Source organism: Dipodomys merriami, unplaced genomic scaffold (genome assembly GCF_024711535.1).
Source record: "Dipodomys merriami isolate MVZ:Mamm:240054 unplaced genomic scaffold, mDipMer1.0.p SCAF_9, whole genome shotgun sequence".
In the NCBI taxonomy this organism is placed as follows: Eukaryota; Metazoa; Chordata; class Mammalia; order Rodentia; family Heteromyidae; genus Dipodomys; species Dipodomys merriami.
Genome location: NW_027206512.1, coordinates 34,246,316 through 34,269,844, shown reverse-complemented (window position 1 = coordinate 34,269,844; position 23,529 = coordinate 34,246,316). Strand labels below are relative to the sequence as shown.

Sequence of the window (23,529 nt, the reverse complement as noted above, 5' to 3'; positions counted from 1 at the left end):
TGATGGCACCAGGGGCTGGGTTGTAACACCTACATACAGCTCTAATGAGGTTTCGTTAACTGCAGAGAATACAACCAGGGCTAGCATTCATAATGGTTTATTGCTCAAGATGATTAGTCAGGTTTAGTTAAATACCTTTATTAAAATAGTTCACTTTGGGGCTGGGAAGGTGGCTCAGTGGTCGAGTGCTTGCCTTGCATGCATGAAGCCCTGGGTTCGATTCCTCAGCACCACATAAGCAAAAAGAAAGAAGCCGGAAGTGGCGCTGTGGCTCAAGTAGTAGAGCGCTAGCTTGGAGCTGAAGAGCTGAGGGACAGCGCCCAGGCCCAGAGTTCAGGCCCCACGACCGGAACCCCCCCCCACACCAAAAATAGTTCATTTTATTTCTAGCCTTATGTCTCACATCAAGCCAGTACTACCATACCCCCACTCCATTGCCACACCTGTTACTGTAAGTTCTGACCATAATGAAATGCTAGAAAGGCTTTTGAACATACCAACTCCTTATCATGTTTCTACAACCATGTTTTGGCTGGTTCTCTGGCTGAAAATATCTCCCTAGGGCTTGAAAACATCACTTCTCCAGTGTTGTGTATCTTCAAGCCCTTTAAAGTTATGAATCCTCTTCTTACCGCTATCCCAACAAGCCCAGTGTGATTTTGAGAGGCCCTGTGTCACAGGTTGTGTCCCTGAACATACTTGCTAGTTTTGCCAAGAATGCAAAGTCCCAACAACTGTTTATCCAGATCACTTTTCAGTTTTTCAGGGGACATTAATCAGAGTTGAAGAGAAATACCCCATGAAAAGAGCAAACTTGTTCCCACTTACTCTAAAAGTAGATCACTCTCCTACTATGCATGTATGCATACATTCATCTAGACCCACCTTCACCACTGATGTGTGATGTAATGGTATGCAAAACTGGTGCATCCATGAAGCAATGGCCTCTCAGGGTTAGTTTTACTTTCAGGAAGTTGGTGTATTACTACTTCATTCATTCATGTTTGTGTTGGTCTTGGGACTTGAACACAGGACCTGGGCATTGTCCCTGAGTTTTGCTCAAGGCTAGCACTCTCCCACTTGGAAGCACAGCTCGCCTACTGCTTTTGGTGGTTAACTAAGAGATCCGTTTCAGTTTTTTCTGCCTAGGCTGGTTTCTAACCATGATCCTAAGATCTCAGCCTTCTGAGTAGTTAGGATTACAAACCTGAGCCACCAATACTCACTTTTTCATTTATTTTTTGACAGGGTCTCTCTATTTAGCTCACAAACTGGCCTCAAGCTCATGATCCTATTGCCTCATCATCCTGAGTGCTTGAATGTCTAATTAGTGCTACTGCCTCTGCCATAGTAATTATTTCTTTGACACAGATCTCTTCTATTGCAGTGAATAGAGTAGCATGATCTTATTGGCTTTTTATATATAGTCTTTCCCTAGCAATAATACATACTTTTTATAGTGACTGTGAGATTTGCTGTGTCTGGGTTCTAATATTAAATATCAACCCTTTTCCTGTCCTTTTACTCTTTTCCATTCCATTTACATTGGAATTTCCACGGACTAAATGCCCACCTCTACACCTTGATCGACTGGCACTTTTACTCATTTCACAACTTCTCTTCACCTAATTATGTACTCATCTCTCAGGAATCAAAATCACCATTTCCTTCAAACAATTTGATTTGTTTTGCAGAAGTATTTTGAAATTCCTTAACCTTATTCCCAAACAAGATTAGGTAGTTGTTAGGTGCATTTGTATTAGCACATACCACAACTGGGATAATGGTACACTGTGTAATTTATTCTAACAGTGTTTAGTTGCTCAAGAGAAAGGAATGAAAATTGTTGGGTTCATCCATGTATGTATTTTGACAGTCGACTGTAGAAGTAAAATGGAAGGGTAAAGGAAGACAGTTATTTGCAAGAGAAGAGCTACTATATTAGACATTCTTCAGAAAAACAGAACCTTTAGTATATCAGAAGAAAACAAATAACAGATTGGTCTTAAGAACTTGACTCACAATTGTAAGGGTTGCTAGATATGATATCTACAGGGCAGGATAACAGGTTCGTTTAGGTAAGAGTTGAGTTTATAGCCTTGAGTTCTATTCTACAGACCAACAGGGCAGAAACTCAGGCAACGTTTCTACTTATAGTCTTCATGATTCATTCCATCTTCCAAAACCCTCAGTCTTAAAACCTTCAACTGAGAACTTTCTGCTCTTAAAAACAAACTACTGAGCCCCATAATCCAACTAGTAGATGGCTAAAACAACTATCACATCTGTCAGTGTCTATTAGTATGTCAACAATAGGGCCAAAAAAGCCAATTTTCAGTAAACAAATTCAGATTAAGGAAGAACACTTGAAATTTCCTTTGTGAAGTAATTTTCCCAAAGTGCCTAAAGTTCAACATCATGGATTATTCTGTGGGAGATTCCAAAAAGGTTAAAGCCTTGATTCCTGATGTCCCAAAACTTCTCAGCTATACAATAAATTTTGCACACAAAAATGTAGATTCAGTGGCTCACGCCTGTAATCCTATCTACTGAGGAGGCTGAGATCTGAGAATTACAGTTCACAGCCAGCAGGGGCAGAAAAGTCCATGAGACTCTTATCGCCAATTAAGCACCAGAAAACCAGAAGTGGTACTGTGGCTAAAGTGGTAGAACACTGGCCTTGAACTGAAGACTGCAGGAAAAAGCAACCAGGCCCAGAGTTCAAGCCCCACAACTGACCAAAAAAAAAAAAAAAAAAGATTCACATTGCAAACTGTCTGAGAAATGTACAACTTGTTTTCCCTAGGCCATGAAAACAGATGCCTAACACATACTAGTGAAACAATTACTTAAAATATACACTAAGGGTTTAAAGGTGGACAGAGCAGAAACTTATTTCCTAACTATATTAATATATTAAATGTATTATTTTCTTTTTATGTTGTTAAAAGATGTGATCTAGAATCTTTTTATTATTTAAAAAAGCGTCAGACACTGGTGGCTCAGGAGGCTGAGATCTCAGGATCATGGTTCTTAGATAGCCTGTGACTCTTATTTCCAATTAACCACCAAAAAGTAAGAAGTGGAGCTGTAGTTCAGTAGACAGAGTAGTAGCCTTGAGTGAAAAAGTCAAATGATCTTTGTTGCTTTATATGTCCCTCTCCCATGGTATAACCCCTGCTTTCATTGTATTTGATGTTGTTATAATTTGTGGAGGGAAAGGGAAAAAACAAATTGTTTAAATAGGGATACAGGTGGACCCATTGCAACAATGAGACGTACACGGTACAAGTTGCTATGTCGAAAACGAACTTTACAATTTTGGTGGGGGGGCGGAAAGGAGGGTGGAGTGGGGGGGGTGGGGGAAGATGGGATGGGAAGGGGAAGACCTCGAGTTTAAGCCTCAGGGCTTCAATAGATGAATGAATGAATGAAAGAGCAGTTTTAGGTTAGCAGAAAAACTGAGCAGAGGGTACAGACTTCCCATGTGCTCTTGCCCACACATAATCCTGACCACTGCCAAGTGCCTTCAGCAATGTGACACATTTCTTACAGCCATGAGAGAACCATGCACAGCGTAGTTTCAAGACCCTAAAAACCCTAAGTTCCACCTATTCAACCTTCCCCACTAATTTCTAACATCCATTTATTATCTCCAATTTTATCCACTTACCTATTTTATTTTGATTTTAAAACCACTTCAACACATATACACTGAAAATCTAAATCTAAGTTACCCCGTATTTCCAAAGGATGTTTCTACAATAGTACTTACTTGGCATTGCATTTTGTAATTACTTTATTTGACCCCCGTACTCAACCAGAACTTTTACTGAACTCGTAATAGATGGTCTATTTATTGAAATGCCTGGATTAGAGAAATAAGATCTGACTACTAGGTGCTAAGTATGGGGAGCCTGGATGTTGTCTTTATGCTGTTTATACCATAATGCACTATAACTATTAAAAAAAACAGTACACCATATGTAAACATATTTATAACATATATTTGTCACCAGCAGATCACAAAGAGGTAACAAAGGTTTACTTAAGTTTATAATACAAATCCTGTGAAAACAATTTCTCATCTTCTCTGCAGTTCACAATATTCTATTTATATAAATTTAAAGCAGTTATCACTTAAAACTCATTTTTTAAAAAAATCAGTAATTTAATTCACACTTCAGAAACGTGAAATGAAGGACTGGGTGGGGAAATATTAAGAAACCTGTAGAATTACCAAACTGTCACAGCATTATTTTCTTTTATAAAACATCCCAACACAACATAAACATTATGGAAAACATGATGTTAAACATTATGGAAAACATGATGTTAAATCAGAGATTTTTTGGCTTAGTTCTGTCCCTGAGTCTCTTGTTTTTAAAAAATCAAATTTAATAAAGGCTATTTCAGAACTGACACACAGCTCTTATCTCTATACTGCATGGGGAATACATTAAGACAAGAGGCTATACATGCTGAAATGGTCCCAGAAATGTCATTTTGCTTGTGTCTCTGTTGCAAGGTTATCTGAGCCACTGATGCACATAATCCTAAAGAACTATCAGCATGTCTCTTAAGCTGCTAAAATATAACATGTGAAACTACAAATCAAAAAAGAATGATATCAGTTATTAATAAATATTAAATTTCTAAATGGATCTGTAAACTATATACACTAAATTGTGGTAATATACCATAGGAACAAACACTTTTGATGCTTCCAGAAAGTGGCTGTCTCCTTAATCTTAAAATTGGCCCACATTTCCATTTAATAACTTAATTTCAATCATTATGTGTTTATAATACATACACAGGTATATCGTCTTGCAAATGATAAAAAACTGGATTTAAGAAGCACATTCTGAATCAAATTAAGACTAATTGTTGGAATTTAAAACTTTGCTATTTATCTCAAATTTACTTGCTAGGCTTATATTGTTAGGGCACTAAATGTAGATCACCTTTTCTAGTCAAGTATGGCAAAATGTTCTCTATAAACAAATCTGTACAACCACCTTAGGGCATTTCAAAGAGACATAATAATGATCTGTCCAACTGTACATTTCATCATAATGTAATCTCCATTGCAAACTCAATTCAAAGAAGCTAACGATCAATAACTTTTCAAAAGCTGCTGCTGAAGCAGTATCCTAAAATGATGCATTCTTATTCACTACAATAAGTACCTCATTGTATAGATGGGATATTGAGGCACAGACTTTTCTTTTTGACAGGGTCTTAAAGACTGTCTTTGAACTCAAGATTTTCCTGCATCAGCCTCCCAACTTTTCATCATATGCTAATTCCCTAAAATAATGGTGGGGGGAATAAGGCAGACAGAGAAACCAGCTTTAACTATAGACAGAACTGAACACCTATGGGTTATAATGAATTCAAACTTCACATGAATTGATATAGTTAACTAATCTGACCATGTCACAACTGCTAGTTTAACCTCTTGCAAAACTCTTAAGCATGGACTTGACAAATACCATTTAACTACCTGCCTTCTCTGACCAGGTGATAAAGATTAGCCAGTGCTTATACATATACATAGACATATATATGTATGTAAATACACACACATATATACATATACATGCATATATACATACATGTATATATACATATACATATATATATATATATATATATATATAAAAGAAGTCCTGCATATGGAATCATATGCAATTAGAAGGTCAATTAGAAGACTTTGGTACCCTTTTCAGAAAAAAACTTCAATACTTCTAAAGGCAAACTTAAGCATATGGCATTTTATTTTGTACTCATTAAGTAAATAATGTATAACCACTTTTGACCAGCATTCTGTCAGGAAGTAACGTTATCTTTCTCTTAGCTACCATTCCAGTTCTACAGGGTATTTGCCAGTGAGACAAGCGGTACAATGACCAGACTTTTCAAAATATTCCAGACCATTTCCATTTTCTTGAATCCTAATGTCATGCTTTTTTAGTTTCTCTTGTTTAAATTTTATCTTTTCTTGTACAGATGAAACCAGTCCTTCTACTGACAGATACACAACACTGTTTGCTCCTGCAGGGACAAAGAGGGAGAAACAGAAGGTTGAGAGAGTCCTTTAAAAGGAACAAATACTTTGTACTTTGACATAGCATAATGTCAGGAAAGAAATTCTTTTTAGCCTTTCTTTAAAAAAAAAGATATAGTTGTACAGGTTTGTAATATCAGTACGCTAAAACAGAAACATAGAAAGTTCAAAGCAAGCCTGCACAACTTGCTTGAGACCCTGACCCAAAAGTTAAAGGATGTTAATCTACTAGTAGGCAGAGTGTTTACCTAGTAGTATGTATAAATACTCTGAATTTAATCTCCATAGTGAGAGAGGAGAAAAACAAAAAACAGAAAACTCTAGACTCTTTTAATACTTTAATGGGAACAAAGGGTGTAAAATGACTAAAACAGCATAGAATGCTTCAAGTCTAAAAGGATTTAATAAGCATGATCAGAAGAATGATATCAGCCAAAAGTAACCTGGCTTGTACTTACTAAAGCACAATTACTAAACATTTTATTTTTATTGGTTGGTTTTTATTTGTTGTGATGTATTGGGGCTTGAACTCAGGGTCTGACAATGTACTTCAGCATTTGGTTCATGAAACTAAACAATTTAAGCCATACCTACATTTTTGGTGTGTTGCTAGGTAAGTGGAGGTAAGAGTCTACAGACTTTTCTGGGTAGGGTGGCATTGAACTGAGTAGCTGAAATCAGTGATATTTAGATACTTTCTGTGATTTTAAATGTATGATTTCTTTTTTTTTTCTTCTGGCCAGTCATGGAGCTTGAATTCAGGGCCTGAGTGTTGTCCTTGAGCTTTCCTTGCTTAAGGCTAGCACTCTACCACTTAAGCCACAGCTCCTCTTCTAGCTTTTTTTTGTGATTAATTAGAGATGAGAGTCTCATGGACTTTTCTGCCCAGACTGGCTTCGAACCACCATCCTCAAATTTCAGCCTCCTTTATATCTAGGATTTATAGGCCTGAGCCTATAAAGTGCCAGGCTTGTAAGATGTCTTATCCAGACTTCATTTTTATAATTAAGCCTACAATAAGCTTTTAACTTTTGAAACACATCCATATCTAATCATTCTATTAGAGCCTATAATAAAATAATGTCTTAATGATATGCCTGCAGCTCCTTCAAACCTCTTCTTCCTACTTGTACTGCACCTTGAAGTAACACAGCATTTACTGTGGTGGGGATATAGTCTTTCAAAAGTGCTGAATATATATAACTATATAATTGAACATTAGGTTTGGCAAGTTTTAGATTTTCTATTAACAAGTATATGTGTGTGTGTGCCAGTCCTGGAACTTGAACTCAGGACCTGAGCACTGTTGCTGAGCTTCTTTTACTCAAGGCTAGTGCTTTAGCACCTGAGCCACAGTGCCACTTCTGGCTTTTTTTTTTGTCGGTTGTGGGTCTTGAACTCTGGGCCTGGACTCTGTTCCTCAACTCTTCAGCTCAAGGCAAGCATTCTACCATTTGAGCCACAGCTTCACTTCTGGCTTTCTGGTGGTTAACTGAAAGATAAGAGTCTCACAGATGATCCTCCCTGGGCTCACTTTGAACTGTGATCCTCAGACCTCAGCCTCCTGAGTAGCCAGAATTACAGGTATGAACCACCGGTGCCCACCTTTCTTCTGGCTTTTTTGATAACTAATTTGAGATAAGAGTCTCATGGACTTTTTTTTGTCCAGGTTGGCTTACCAAGATCCTCAGATCTCAACCTGTTGGGCAACTAGGTAAACCACCAGCACCCTCCAAAATTGTATACCTTTTTTTTGTTGTTGTTTTTACTCCTGGGGCTTGAACTCAGGGACTGGACACTGTCCCTGAGCTTCTTTTGCTCAAGGCTAGCATTCTACCACTTGAGCCATGGCACCACTTCTGGCTTTTTCTGCTTATGTGGTACTAAGGAATCGAATCCAGGACTTCATGCATGCTAGACAGGCACTCTACCACTAAGCCACATTCCCAGCCCTGTATACAATTTTTAATACCTACCTAGGTATTCTGCAAGATGATCAAATTCTGGCTTGTTGGCAATCAGCTCTTCTTTTGTGGGAATGTTTATTCCCATAAAGCATGGATATCTAATTGGTGGTGAAGCTACTCGAATGTGTACCTTGAAAAGAAATTCAAACACTCAGAATAGTTATATAAAACTTTTCATTCATTATGCAACATAAAACTGACAGACAACACTGTAACAACATATAGGTATAAGGTAAACTATGAAACTTGTTTCACTGATTAATACATGACATTTTCATTTTCTTTTACCATCTATTAATAAAAGTTTTCTTTCTTTAGATCTCATTTAATGACTCTACATTCCTAGTGCTACTTTCATATTCTGTTAACACTTGGATTGTATCTTTGTCTCCCTTTTATTTTACCATATGAAATATAGAGCTATGATCCATTAAGTTGTAACAAATATCTACTATTTACTGATATAGAACTATTTTTCCACTGGGTACAGGTGGCTCACACCTGTAATCCTAGTTACTAAGGAGGCTGAGATTTGAGGATTGTGTCAAAGCCAGCCCAGACAGAAAAGTCCTCGTGAGACTCTTATCTCCAATAAACTACTCAAAAAAGCTCAAAGTGGTGCTGTGGCTCTAGTGGTAGAGCGCTAGCCCTAAGACAGTCTCAGGGATAGCACCTGGACCCTAAGTTCAAGCCCCAGAACCAGGGGGGAAAAAAAAACCTATTTTTTTCCAATTATTTTTCAACTTAATCTTCAAAGAAATGTTATAACTGAGTCCTATTTCATCACACTATTACATTACTTTGTATCACATTTTGCTAAACTATTCTTCTAAAGATAGATATTTAAGCCATTTCTAAGTTCTTTGTTTTTTGCGTACTGTGTCTTTACTATAATAAATATTGAACTGATACCTTTGTTTGTCTTTTTGTTTGTTTGTTTGTTTGTTTTGGTCCGGTCGTGGGGCCTGAACTCTGGGCCTGGGCACTGTCCCTCAGCTCTTCAGCTCAAGGCTAGCGCTCAGCCACTTGAGCCACAGCACCACTTCCAGCTTTTTGCTTTTTGCTTATGTGGTGCTGAGGAATTGAACCCAGGGCCTCAGGCATGCAAGGCAAGCGCTCTACCACTGAGCCACCTTCCCAGTCCTAATACCTTTGTTTTTAACTACATAATTATCACAGAATTTCAAAGAATGAGATGATCATAATCATTACCCACCAAAAAAATGGCTGAAAAGTTATAATTTTAAAATATTTTAAGTATGGTAAATGGAACTGTGGCTCAAGTGGTAGAGCTCCAACCTTAGATATAAAATCTAAGGGAGAGCACCCAGTCCCTGAGTTTGAGTCCTAGTATAGGCAGAAAAAAGAAAAAAGAGAGGGAAGGAGGGAGAAAGGGAATTTTTCACTCAAGGTTGGCATTCTACCACTTGTGTCATATCTCATACCTTGAGACTCTTATGCTTTTTCACTCAAAGCTAGTGCTCCTACCATTTTGAGCCACAATGTCACTTCCAGTTTTCTGGTGGTTAACTGGAGATAAGAGTCTCAGACTTTTCTAACCAGGCTGGCTTCCAACCGTGATCCTCAGATCTCAGCCTCCCAACTAGCTAGGATTAGAGGTGTGAACCAGTGCCTGGTACTCAGCTGCCTTTTGGGGGGGGGGGGGGCGCACGCTGGTCCTGTAGCTTGAACTCACGGCCTGGGCACTGTCCTTGAGCCTCTCTGTGCTCAAGGCTAGCATTCTACCACTTGAGCCACAGCACCACTTCTGGCCTTTTCTGTTTATATGATGCTGAGGAATTGAACCCACACTCATGAGCACAAGGCAAGCACTCTACCACTAGGCCACATTCACAGCCCCCTCAGCTGACATTTTTAGAAACAAATTTTCATGTTCAAATTTTCTGTTAACTCATTCAGCAATCCTTCAAGCCTTTATACAACTGAAGAGTTACTGGGCTTGCTTCTGAATTAAGTTCTAAATTAGGAAATTTGGCTAAGACCACTAAGCCTTTCTCCTTACAGCAATAGTGTGGTTTGCTTTATCGTTCCTGTGTTCCAAATAGAAGTTACTTACCTCCTTTGCACCAGATTCTTTAAGTAATTTTATTATGGGTGAGATGGTATTGCCTCTTACAATTGAGTCATCTATAAGAACAATTCTTTTGCCTTTAAAATTGTCTGATAATACTCCAAACTTTTTTGCCACACCAAGTTGTCTTAACCTCATGTTTGGCTGAATGAAGGTTCTTCCTACGTAACGGTTTTTACACAATACCTCCACATATGGAAGTCCACACTGGCAAAGAAGAAATAAAAATGGACAATGAGCAGCAGTATTTGGACATTTCCAGGCTCCCATTTTCTTCTCTAGCTTTCATTGCTACTTTAATATGTGAAACTTTAAATTTTGATGTTATTCTGAATTTACCATTACCAGAATAAATTTTTTACCTACCATTTAACCTATTTTTATGAGAGAAGAATGACATTCTTTTTAGATTTTTGCAGTGTTCACATCTGCAATGGACATCTTGGGGATGGGAGCCAAATCTAAACATGAAATTCATTTATGATTGGTAGACTCCTTGTACACATAACCTCAAAGTAATTTATATATCACTTTTAGTGTGTCTGAGTTTTGCCAATGACTAGGTATTGGAAATTTCCATTTGTGGCATTAGATTGGTGGTCAAAACTTTTGGATTTTGGATTAAGTGTGCTCAATCTGTAATTCTACTAAACTCATTACATATTCATCATATTATTTTAAAAAAAGGAGTAGGCCAACATATGCTAGTCTTCAGGTGAAGTTTTTTATAGTCTTCAGAAAACTGCTATTGAATGAAAAGGTTAGTAAGTAATTCTTGCAAAGAAAATATACTCCAAGCCTTCTTTTCTCCTTACAGTAAAGTTAATGAATTTCTCTTTATAGGCCAAGAATTCTTATTCTACTAAGAGAACAATTTACTGCATATAAATTAAGAGAAAATACCTTTGCTGCGTAACCAAGAGCAGCGGGTGTAGCAGATTCTGGAACAGTGCTAACCATGTCTGCATCCACAGGGGCTTCAATTGCCAGCTGCTGACCACAACGGTATCTGACTGTATAAACCATTTGCTCTGGTGGGTTTGAAAAAGAAAACAGTTTATTTCTACTTGGCTACTCTAAACGGCTAGTGATAGAATTCTACATAATGAGTCTAAAAAGAAAAGCAATATATAAAACAAAGTGGAAACTAGGGATCTATTGTATGGTACATCTAAAACCTGATCTAAATGCAGTCCAAAAAACCAATCCTGATTCCTAAAAGAAAATCAGATCTAGAGTTCAAAGGAAATAGTGACCTTATTATTTGCTGGATAACTAATATATGTATAATATATAATTATGTGCCTCCCAAAAGTCATGGGAGCACATGGAGTCAAGAACTGCCATGTTTCATTGAGGCAAATAAGAGGCTTACATTAGCAGTCAAAGAAATGAAGTTTCCTTACCTTCAAAGATGCTATCTGGTCTTGCAAAATAAACATATTCAAATATACAAAAAGCCACTGGGTTTCCTTCAGACCTTGAAATAATGTCAAGAGTTCGGACATTATGTCTGGATATTTCCACAATTTCCCCAGGCAAGACTTCCCGGCAATATCTTGAAAAACAATGTTAAGACAAAAAAATTCTAATAAATCAGTATTTAAAGCTGCTAATAACTCCAATTATAAAACACAGAGTTTCTGTTACACAAAGAGTGGATTCATTTAAGTTTAAGATGGCTTGAAAAAGAGAGAAAAGGGCCAGATACTGGTGGCTCACACCTGTAATCCTAGCTACTCAGGAGGCTGAGATCTGAGGATCACAGCCCAGATAGGACAGTCCTTAAGATGCTTACATCTTCACTTAATCACCAGAGAACCAGAAGTGGTGCTATGACTCAAAGTGGTAGAGCACTAGTCTTGAGCAAAAGAGCTCAGGACAGTACCCAGGTCCTATTCAAGTTCCATGACAAATGAAGAAAAAAAGTACTATATATATATATATGTATGTATACTCATAAACCTATTTTGTAAAACAACAAAAGGAAAACGTATGCCTTACTTATTAAGTTCTTTAAATTTTTCTGTTATCTTTAAGTTCTAATTAAGAATCTTTAAAATACCCTACTTTTTAATTTTTGAAAAAGCAAATGATAAAGAGGGATGAGACTGAGGGAAGTAACACAGATCAAGATGCAATGTATACATATACTGTTTTGTTAAATGACATCTCTTTTATACAACTAAATAAGATAATAATAAAAAAAAGAAAAGTAAGTAGTAAAGAAAGCATTTTTTTTTTTACCATAGCTTAAGTTTATCCTGTGCCAAGAAAGTCCTTCCTTTCTAAAATCTTTTGGTATTTTGTTTATTATTTTTTTTTTTTGGGGGGGGGGTCCGGTCATAGGGCCTGAGCTCTGAGCCTGGGCACTGTCCCTCAGCTCTTCAGCTCAAGGCTAGCGCTCTACCACTTGAGCCATAGTACCACTTCTGGCTTTTTTCTTTTTTGCTTATGTGGTGCTGAGGAATTGAACCCAGGGCCTTGTGCATGCAAGGCAAGCGCTCTACCACTGAGCCACATTCCCAACCCCTCTTTTGGTATTTTGAAAGAAAGATGACACTTTAGAGCTGAGCACTGATGGCTCATGCCTATAATCCTAGTTACTCCAGAAGCTGTGATCTGAGGATTGTGGTTCAAAGCCAGCCTGGGCAGAAAAGTCCATGAGATTCTAACCTACAATTAACCACCAGAAAACTGGAAGTGGCGCTGTGGCTCAAGTGGTAGAGCACTTGCCTTGAACTTAAGAGCTCAAGGACAGCGCCCAGGTCCAGAGTTCAAACCCCACTCCTGCCCCCCCCAGACCAAAAAAAAAAAAAAAGAAAAAAAGAAAAAAGATAACACTTTAATGATCAGGAGGTGGTGTTATGGGACTATTTAAGCCATGCAACTGCAGAGCACAATGAATGTAACAATGCATTTACAAGTGCTTTCTTACAAATTGCATCAGTGAAAATAATTTTGGGCAAATATCAAAAGAGGGACAGGTGGGCTGGGAATGTGGCTCAGTGGTAGAGCGCTTTCCTTGCATGCTTGAGGCCCTGGGTTCAATTCCTCAGCACCACATAAGCAAAAAGAAAAAAAAGCTGGAAGTGGTGTTGTGGCTCAAGAGGTAGAGCGCTAGCCTTGAGCCGAAGAGCTGAGAGATAGCGCCCAGGTCCAGAGCTCAGGCCCCATGACCAGATCAAAAGAGGGCCAGGTATAATTGTTTATTCCTATAATCCCAGCTACTTGGGAAAAAGAGACAGAAGAACTGCAGTCTGAGGCCAGCATGAATAAATAGCAGGACCCTATCTCAAAAGCCAGGTAAGGTGGTACATGTCTATAATTCTAGTCATATAAGTGGCATAGGTAGGGGGATTGGGGCACAAGACATTTTCTTAAAAATAAAGTAAAAATAGGCTAGGGTAGAGCAACTGCCTATGAAGCATAAAGCCCTAAGTTGTACCACTTAAAAATCATAATTTTTCTTTTCTTTCTTTAGTCATTTGCTTTTTAAATTTGAGACAAGTTTGCCCAGATCAAATTCCTACTCAAGTAATGCTTCCACCCCAGCCTCCTGAGTGTACAACTATATGAGTTTGTTATCTAGTATGAAAACAACCTTTTTGCTCTTGCTCTTGTTATACATATAACTCAGGTTGGCCTCAACCTCAGGATCCTCCTTCCATACTATCAAAGTACTGGGATTATAAGTATGAGCCACTATACTTGGCTAAAAATTTCTTAACCATGTAGAAAAACTTAGTATTGAAGTGATACTTACCTCGCACCAATAGATAAAAAGCTACATGATTCTGAGGACACCACCCATCCTTCAGTTTCTGATGTTTTCTTTCCTGTACATCACAGGACAAAGAGATAATTTCAATACAACAGTTAAACATTAAATAAATTAAAAAACTAACAGCTACAGAGGAGGTGGAGGTCCAAAGCAGCCCAAAATTAGCATAAAATCCTGTCTGTAAACCAACCCCAAAATAAAAGGACTGAAGGTGTGGCTCAAGAGGTGTAGCCCTTGCCTGGCAAACATGAGGCTCCAATCCCCAGTACAGAAAAAATGAAAGAAAAAAAGGCAAAAAAAAATAAATAAATAAAGGCACATAATCCTCATTTGAAGTAAGTTATATATAACATAAAGAATTCGAGTCCTTTCTAGTATTATGATCTTATGGTTTCAGTAAGACATGACTTGATGAGGCAAGCTTGACTAATTAAAAAAGAAAACCACTAACATATGTAAAAATAAGGATTCTACTAAATTTTTTAAGAGACCCATCGCCATATGTAGTCAGGGAAATGTTCTTTGTATATATGCATGTGTATATGTGTGTGTGTGTGTGCGCGCACGTGCGCGCGCATGCATCCAAGCGTGTCAATACTGGGCAGGGGCTCAAGGCATCACACTGACTTTTTTGCTTAAGGCTGGTGTTCTATCGATGGAACTATGCCTCCCTCTTCTTTTTGGTGATAAAGAGCCTCACAGGCAGTCCAGGGTGCTTTCAAACCTCAATTCTCAAATCTCAGACTTCAGAGTGGATAGGATTACAGGTGTAAGCCACCAGCACACAGCTACAGAAATGTTATTTTAAAACTAAGAATGCCATTTTCTTCTTTTTCTGGTACATTATACTTAAAGATTTCAGGACTGTACACTAATTAAAACGACTTTAAACAGCATTATGAAAAGTACATCCCAAAAAAGGAAAGAAAATTACTTTCCTTCTGAGGTTTATTACCTTTATCATTTATATCAGAAACCGGAATAAGACGACCAATGCATAGAGGACGATTTCCGTAAGGATCCCGTACTGCATAAATAACATCTCTGTGCATTATAATCAAGGAGTATGCTGTGGGTGCTTCCTTCATTAAATTTTTAATCCTGGAATTAAGTAACTCAATGAATCACATCAGCAAAGCAAATCACATACACAAAGCAAAGCTTTTACTACCAGAGTGGCTAGTATAATCGTTTTACAATTACCTTGCTACCCAGTCTGGGGTGTCATCTCGTTCCTGAGGTGGGGTATACGCCAGTAACTGGGTAATCATTTCACTGTCAGAGCTTGTTGACAGACCAATGCCATGACGCAGAAGCTATACAAAAGAGAGATGCCATCAGAAGGGTATTCCCCATCTTCCTCTCACTCAATAGCCCGCCTAGGAAATGAGGTACCTTGTAGGCGGTTATGAAAACCCTGAACCTTACTAATGTATATGGATACAAGAAAGATCCCATCAGAAGGGTACTCTCCATCTTCCTCTCACTTGATAGCCCACCTAGGAAATCAGGTAATTTGTAGGCACCCTGCACCCTATTAATATATATGGATATTAGTAGAAATTGTTTCTGGAGGTTTTCAAACTGAAAATTACAATCAAAAATTGCCTCTAGAGATATAAAGAAAAGGTGTTTTTGTTGTTTTGCCAGTTTCATCTTTTATTTTAAACTAAGCTCCTCTGCAATGTACTAGGAGTTTCTGTATTTGTTCAGAACAAACATAGGCAACCGCATTTCACTCCCATACTAAAACTGAAATCAAACAGATATTGTTAAATATTATAGGTAATAAGCCCAAATAACATACTATACACAAGAGCTCAAGAATCCAACTACCAAAAAACATTGAAAGATTAAGTTTAGAACTAACACACAGAATTGAAAGGGAGGATGGGGGTTGAATTGTGGGACTTTTCTTACCCTTAAAAATCCTGACCACTGGCTGGGAATGTGGCTTTGTGGTAGAATGCTTGCCTAAGAATGCATGTATGAAGCTCTTGGTTCTATTCCTCAGTACCACATAAGCAGAAAAGCTAGAAGTGCTGAGGCTCAAGGGATAGAGTGTTAGTCTTGACCAAAATAGAAGCTCAGGGACAGTATACAGGCTATGAGTTCAAGTCCCAGGATTGGAAAAAGAAATCCTCACGAACCCAGGCACCGGTGGCTCATGCCTTTAATCCTAGTCAGGATATTGAGATCTGAGGATCAAAGTTCAAAGACAGCCCAGGCAGGAATGTCCATGACTCTCATCGCCAATAAATTATTCAGAAAAAAAAAAGCCAAAAGTGGCACTGTGGCTCAAGTGATGGAATGCTAACCTTGAGCACAGAGCAGCTCAGGGATAGTGCCCAGGCCCAGAGTACAAGCCCCAGTAGCAGCACAAAAAACAAACAAACAAACAAAAAAAACCTGACCAATAAATAGGACACATTTCTTGTACAGTGGTATACTATAGTGATAACTCAAAATGAATTTGTTGGTAGCAGTGATGATAGCTTCCTATCCTCTGTTATGATTGACAAGTGTTAAGAATCAACTACACTAACAAGTACTAAAGATGTGATAACACTGGTTACGTGTACTCAACTGGCAATTAGAAAGTTCTGAACAGGAGCAGCACTATAGACAGGCCCAGAATGACTTAAGTAGATACTACAGAACATTTTCAGTTGACAGCTAAATGTGCAGATATGAAGTCTAACATCTGAGTAAAGGGTATGTTTAGAATTGAACTCTTGGTTATTATCTTTAAGTGGTGAACTTATAGTAATTTACTTCATAGTTCTACTATTGTGATTGCCTGAGTTATTTAAATGAATTAATTATACTTTTATCATTTGTGAGTGAAAATAATGTGTACTAATCATAATGTTATAGCCTATGAAGAAGGCATATCATGAAACGGACAGATTAATACTCCTTAAGAGTGTCTAGTTAAAAGACAAACATTTTATATATATATATATATATATATATATATATATAAAATGTGTGTTAATTTCATCACAGATGTTTGTTGCAAGCCTGGGTTAATGTTTTTCTGTGTGTGTGTGTATATGTGCGCACGCGTGTGTGCCAGTACTGGCACTTGAACTCAGGTTCTTGAACTTTTGGTTCAGTTTCCTGGCTCACAGTAGGAACTCCACTACTTGAGACATGACTAGTCCAACCATTTTTCTGGTTATGGAATCTGGAATTTGGAAATGGCTGGCTTTAGACCTCAAGTCCTCTAGGCCTCAGCCTACGATTACAAGTGTGAACCACCTGTATCTGGCTTGCTTTTTATCTTTTAATAAAAGAATGAGCCATTAGGCTACTTGATTAAAAGCTGCCAGACACTTCCCAAGACTGGCCAAAGTAGCAATTGCCCAAGAGGAACTGAACAATAGCCTAGGAATGAGCAGGTTCAAAAGGCAGCTTGGGAGCTGCTACAGTTGCCTCCACAGCCCCAGGCCCCATTCGCCAGGCCTGAGAGACAGTGTAGTGACTCCTGAAATTCTATGGAGAGGTAGCAACTGCTACTTGAGTTTGTGCCATTTTCAGGAAAAGTCTAAAAGCAGTCCATCAAGCAATTGCCTCTACAGAGATTTTGTTGTTGTTGTTGGTCATGGGGCTTAAACTCTGGGCCTGGGCATTGTCCCTCAGCTCTTCAGCTCAAGGCTAGCACTCTACAACTTGAGCCACAGTGACACTTCTGGTTTTCTGGAGATAAGAGTTTTATGGACTTTCCTGCCAGACTGGCTTTGACAGCAATCCTCAGATCTCAGCCTCTTGAGTAACTAGGATTGAGTAACTATAGCCACTGACGTCTGGCTATCTACAGGGATTTCTTAAGCTGTCACCAGCAAAACTGAAATTGTTTTCAAACTCTTCAGCTGTTGAGAGAGACTTATTTAGCCACCAACACCTGAAGGAAACTTTGATCAGCTGTGGATAACACAAGAGACTTGTCCAGCAGAAGGGAAGTACTGTCCCAGTTCCAGGTTGAAATGAATTTTAGGATACCTACTTGGTATCCTTCAGAAAACTGGTTAAGGTGAGATGTCCCCTCTCCACCACCATTTAATCATATGTTGGGTTGAGTTTGAATGTAAGAAACAGTTTGCTTTCTCCTACCTCAAAGAATCTCTAATCACAGGAACAAAGTTATAAGGGCAGTAAGTACCTCCAATTAACCCAAATTTTTCTGTGTTTCTTTTCTTTTTCAGTCGTGGGGCTTGAACACTGGGCCTGGGCATTATCTGAGCTCTTCAGCTCAAGGGGAGTGCTCTATCACTTGAGCCACAGTGCCACCTCCCATTTTCTGGTTGTTAATTAGCCAGCCCGGGCTGGCTTTGAACTGCGATCCTCAGATCTCAGTCTCCTGAGTAGCTAGGATTACAGGCATGTGACACTGACACCCAGTTTCTCTGTGTTTCAAATAGTAGTAATTAATCAATTCCAAATCTCAATTTGAATACACCACAGACTATACTTCAAATCAACTCTGAAGTGACATTGTTAGAATCTGCAATTATAACAAGTACTCCAGGTCATTCTGTGGTGTTCACTGCAGTTAGGTAAACACTGACAATAATCAGAACATGTTCTTTGCCAAGAATTTCAACTTCTTTTCATGAATTAATCTGATCATGATAAAAGGAATTAGAAAACACCTTACCTTTTTCCTTAATCGAGCAGCATTTACCAATTCACCATTATGTGCCACAGCTATTTTCCCATGAAGTGTTTCAACAACAAAGGGCTGACAATTTTCTAATTCACACTTTCCTGTAGTGGCGTATCTAGTATGTCCAATTCCAAGATTTGAAACATATAATTTCTTTAAGTTGTCTTCAGTAAAAACATGATTTACAAGACCCATTCCCTTGAGAAACAGAAGTCAAAGTGCATCTTAGAAGATAAGAGTTATGAAATGAAACCCTTTTGTACAAATAAATAAATAAATAAATAAAAACAGAGCTAATATGGCTAGTAACTAAAGCCTTTCTGCTCAGGCAATACAAATGAGACAACATAGTTCACTTTCTCCATGCTTCAGAATTCTCATCTTAAAGAATCAAGACAAGGAAAGGGGGAAGAGAAAAATAAGAAGGGTACAGGTATGGGCAGGGAATGAAAACTAATTTTAAGACTTATAAGGCATTTATTTAAAAAATGTATTGAAATTCACATAAAATTAAAATACAGTAGATTTAGAATGTTTGTAATGTTGAAATATTTATGTTTTTTGACATTTTGCTTAAATAGAAATGAGACCCAGCTGTACTATGTGGCCCTCAATGGTCTGGATCTTATTATCATCTTGCCTCTTCCTCCCTAGTGCTGGGATTACAGGCATTATCACCATCACACCAATCTTCTACTTTATGACATTTTCTTATTAACACAAGTAAGAATATATGTACTAGGCAATAAAAGTTGTCAAATAGTACTGTGCATTAAAAAAATCAAAACATCTTCAAGTACTTAAATTATTTATTGAAGTCAGTAAACAAGAACTTCATTCTAATTTGACAAACTTCAATATTATATAGAGTTGGAAAGGGACAATCTAAATACTATTAATTTGAATTGCAAATTAATCACTCATAACTAATGAAAGTCATCTTTATCATCAAAAATTTCAACATTCAGGTCCAGCACTGGTGGCTCATGCCTGTAATTCTAACTACTCAGGAGACTGAGGATTGAGGTTCGAAGCCAACCCAAATGGACAAATCCAGAAGACACTCATCTCCAAATAACCAGCAAAAAGCTCAAAGTGGAACTGTAGTTCAAGTGGCAGAGGACCAGCTCTGCATGAAAAAAACTAAGGGGAAACTTCAAGTTGTGAGTTCACGTCCCAATTAGACACCAAAAAATAAATAGACAAAATTGTTTTCAGTATTCAAATTTACCTTATGTACTTTGAATGTTGGCACTGAATTCCCATCACTGGTCACAATTCCAGCACTCTCCTGACCCCTGTGAATATACAAAAACACCAATTAAGTGTGCCCAATTGATCACCTTCTTCAGCACATTATCAAGCATACCTTTCTCCAGAGATTCAGAAAGAGTCTGAAAACACATTACATGTATCAGTACTAGCAATGATGCAATTGCTTGTAACAGGAATTCTAATACCAGTTACTGCCCTAAGCTTTTCGTTCTTTCTGTTTTTCTTTTCTTTTTTTTTTTTTTTTTGTCAGTAGTGGGCCTGAACTCTGGGCCTGGGCGCTGTCCCTGAGCCCTTCAGCTCAAAGCTAGTGCTCTATCACTTGAGCCACAGTGCCACTTCTGGCTTTTTCTGTTTTATGTGGTGCTGAGGAATCGAACCCAGGGCCTCATGCATGCAAGGCAAGCACTCTATCACTAAGCCACCTTCTCAGCCCCCCTAAGCTTTTCTTTTTCTTTTCTTTTCTTTTTTTTTGGGGGGGGGTCCGGTCATGGGGCCTGAACTCTAGGCCTGGGCGCTGTCCCTCAGCTCTTCAGCTCAAGGCTAGCGCTCTACCACTTGAGCCACAGCGCCACTTCCAGTTTTCTTTCTTTTTGCTTATGTGGTGCTAAGGAATCGAACCCAGGGCCTCAGGCATGCAAGGCAAGCAATCTACCACTGAGCCACCTTCCCAGCCCATCCCCTAAGCTTTTCTTTACATTAAAAAAAAGTACCTTGGGGCTGGGAAGGTGGCTCAGTGGTAAAGTGCTTGTCTTGCATGCATGAGGCCCTGGGTTTGGTTCCCCAGCACCACATAAGCAAAAAGAAAAAAAGCTAGAAGTGGCGCTGTGGCTCAAGTGGTAGAGCGCTAGCCTTGAGCTGAGGGACAGCACCCAGGCCCAGAGTTCAGGCCCCATGACTGGACCTGCCCCCGCCCCTGAAAAAAAGGAACCTTGTCTTCATAACAAGTGATATGACTATCATTCCTATTTCATGCATAAGCACACTAAGGAAAGAAGCCAAAGTAAGTTTCCCAGTGTTGCACAAGGTGATACTGCCAGAATTATAAACACAGGCAATCCAGCTATAGAATTTGTGCTTCTTGGCAAATGAGGCTGTTAGGCAAATGAGGCTGTGGGACTTAAGGTTAAGTGTGGTCATGTTTCCCCAGTATTACCCCAAAGAGTAGGGAGATCAGGTTGATATGGAGAAGAAACTCAACCAAAATTTTCTCCAACAAATACTTGTAACAGTAATGCTCAGTCTAGCCTGCACCATTAGGTACACACAAGAGTTAAATTCTTGGGGGTAGTGGTGATGGTGTTTGTTCTTGCTCTGGATTTTTAAAAATTCCAGCATTGGGGGTAGTGATGGTGTTTATTCTTCCTTTGGGCTTTATCCTCTTCTGGTGGGGAGAGGTAAAGGCAGGAGGCAGAAAGGGAGAGAAAGTAGGAGGGCTAACAAATGCGATAATGCTATTTAGTAGACACTATGTAGAAATTAACCTATGTAACTCTGGGCAGGGATAGGATAGAGAAACTGGGAGAAAGTAAAGGAAAGGGTGACATTGTACAAAAGAAGAAAGTAAGGTACTCATTACTTGACTTTTGAAATGGTAGCCCCTCTGTACAACACAATAATAATAACAATATTTTTTTGTTTTAAAAAAAAGGTTTAGGGGCTGGGAAGGTGGCTCAGTGGTAGAGTGTTTGCCTTGCATGCATGAGGCCCTGGGTTCAATTCCTCAGCACCACACAAGCAGAAAAAGCCAGAAGTGGCACTGTGGCTCAAGTGGTAGAGCGCTAGCCTTGAGCTGAAAAGCTGAAGGACAGCGCCCAGGCTGAGTTCAGGCCCCACGACTGGCAAAAATATAAATAAAAATAAAAGTAAAAGTAAAATTAAAAAAGGTTAAGTAAAAGGCTCCAAGTATTCAATAACTTAACAGTTCTGAGCAAGTTCTAAAAATAGTAGATGATTATTGACAAATTTTTGTTCCAGGGTAGAAATAAAAGCCAAACCTCAGAGCTGAGGGTATGGCTCAAATGGTGGATCCACTTAGCAAGCATAGCACAAGGTCTCTGTCTCTGTCTCTCTGTTTGTCTCTCTCTCTCTCTCTCTTTCTCTCTCTCTCTCTCTCTCTCTCTCTCTCTCTCTCTCTCTCTCTCTCTCTCTCTCTCTCTCTCTCTCACACACACACACACACACACACACACACACCACCACCACCACCACCACCACCACCACCACCACCACCACCACCACCACCACGACCACCACCAACAACAACCATATGCATAATACTACCTTCTCTATGAGACTAAATAGTGCTTGAAATTTACTTAGTGACATGATGTGGTCTTTATATTCATCGATGCTATAAAACCAGTTGATTTATGTCAGAGGAAAGTGAAAGCATTAGCTATATATCTCAATAGCACAATGTAAAACATATAGCTCTTATTATATCTGCTCTAAAACTAAAAGAACCTCTGCCAACCATTTCTAAACAATTTTTGAAAATCAACAACCACAGCAATTATGTAAGAAAGCAAATACAGGAAAAAAAAGGGCTATCTCTCCCTTTTTCCTCATCAGTATAAATTTTCCTTAAAGCTGAAAATAACAAGATCAGCAATTATGTAGATTCAGGCTTCTTTAATCACAAAGCCTGTTTATTTGGCAGTTTCTCAAGTTACTCCCACAGGAAGCTTGAACCAGTTAAACTAGATCCTTTCAGGCTCTCAGGAGCTTATTGACAACCAGCTGTCTGGTTTCCTAGGAAACAAAACTGTTGGCTAGAAATAGTGAATCATTTCCAGGTCACTTTCAACATGGAGAGTGGAGCAGGGAAGCACTGGACTGAGGAGGAGGTTCAAGCTTTATTAAGTGTCTGGGCAGAAAGAAATATACGAAAGCAACTTTATGGAACACTGAGAAATAAAGGAATATTTATTTACATTGCTAAAAGATTGCAATCACTAGGAGTATACAGAGATTGGAAACAGTGCCGGGCAAAGTACAAAAACCTCAAATATGAATACAGAACAGTTAAACATGCCTACAACTCTGGCGACAGCTCTAAGACTATGAAGTTCTACCATGATTTGGATGCAATCCTGGGGCATGGACCTTCCACACAATTAACAGACAACCAGGCTCCAAGTGGCCGCCGGTCCCTGGCAATGCTGAGCCCAAGCACAACCCCAGACACCACTAAAGGTAAAAAAGTATTCATTGTTTTTGTCTGTTTTTCTTTTGTTTTACAATGTTACTGTAACAAAAGCATTCAGGACTTCTGAGTACATTTGAGAAATATAGCCTGAAATATCAGGTTAAAAAAAACAAACAAACCCAACTTAAATTTTGTTGCACAAGATAAGAATTTTTAAAAAGATGGTGAATACTTCGCACATTTATACAATATGGAACAAAGCTCATTAAAATGGTATTACCTGTGTATTGTGTTTCAGATGATTTGAAAGATGGGTTGGGTTCAAGAAATTTAGGTTAAGAGTGACCAAAAGGGGGGGAAATACCAAAAATGCTGCTAAGTGGTTATTTTCTCCATAACTCCATACAAGATAAAAAGCTTTCTCTATTTTAGTATCACTATTTTTCTAAATTTATAAATAAAAATACTAAATTACCCAAAGGGCTCCTAGGAATTAGGATTCCCCCAGGAAATTCTATACT

At 38.6% G+C, this 23,529-nt stretch overlaps 2 protein-coding genes across 3 annotated transcripts in view; one reads left to right on the top strand and one right to left on the bottom strand.

Annotated features, from left to right (window-relative positions):
• Nucleotides 1-4,017: 4,017 nt before the first annotated feature.
• Ppat (phosphoribosyl pyrophosphate amidotransferase) overlaps nucleotides 4,018-23,529 on the bottom strand; it is a 61,185-nt gene continuing 41,673 nt past the window's right edge. For both annotated transcript variants that reach the window (XM_070013113.1, XM_070013112.1), the window contains exons 2-11: nucleotides 19,817-19,883; nucleotides 18,577-18,783; nucleotides 15,120-15,232; nucleotides 14,872-15,017; nucleotides 13,899-13,971; nucleotides 11,539-11,690; nucleotides 11,036-11,163; nucleotides 10,118-10,339; nucleotides 8,050-8,170; nucleotides 4,018-6,060 (exon numbers count right to left, since the gene is read on the bottom strand). In XM_070013113.1, the coding sequence (XP_069869214.1) occupies nucleotides 5,864-6,060; nucleotides 8,050-8,170; nucleotides 10,118-10,339; nucleotides 11,036-11,163; nucleotides 11,539-11,690; nucleotides 13,899-13,971; nucleotides 14,872-15,017; nucleotides 15,120-15,232; nucleotides 18,577-18,780 (1,356 nt within the window). In that variant the 5' untranslated portion in view covers nucleotides 18,781-18,783; nucleotides 19,817-19,883 and the 3' untranslated portion in view covers nucleotides 4,018-5,863. The remainder of the gene's footprint in view (nucleotides 6,061-8,049; nucleotides 8,171-10,117; nucleotides 10,340-11,035; nucleotides 11,164-11,538; nucleotides 11,691-13,898; nucleotides 13,972-14,871; nucleotides 15,018-15,119; nucleotides 15,233-18,576; nucleotides 18,784-19,816; nucleotides 19,884-23,529) is intronic.
• Nucleotides 22,668-23,529, top strand: part of Paics (phosphoribosylaminoimidazole carboxylase and phosphoribosylaminoimidazolesuccinocarboxamide synthase) — a 38,158-nt gene continuing 37,296 nt past the window's right edge. The window contains exon 1 of the mRNA XM_070013109.1: nucleotides 22,668-23,055. Coding sequence (XP_069869210.1) covers nucleotides 22,668-23,055 — 388 coding nt within the window. The remainder of the gene's footprint in view (nucleotides 23,056-23,529) is intronic.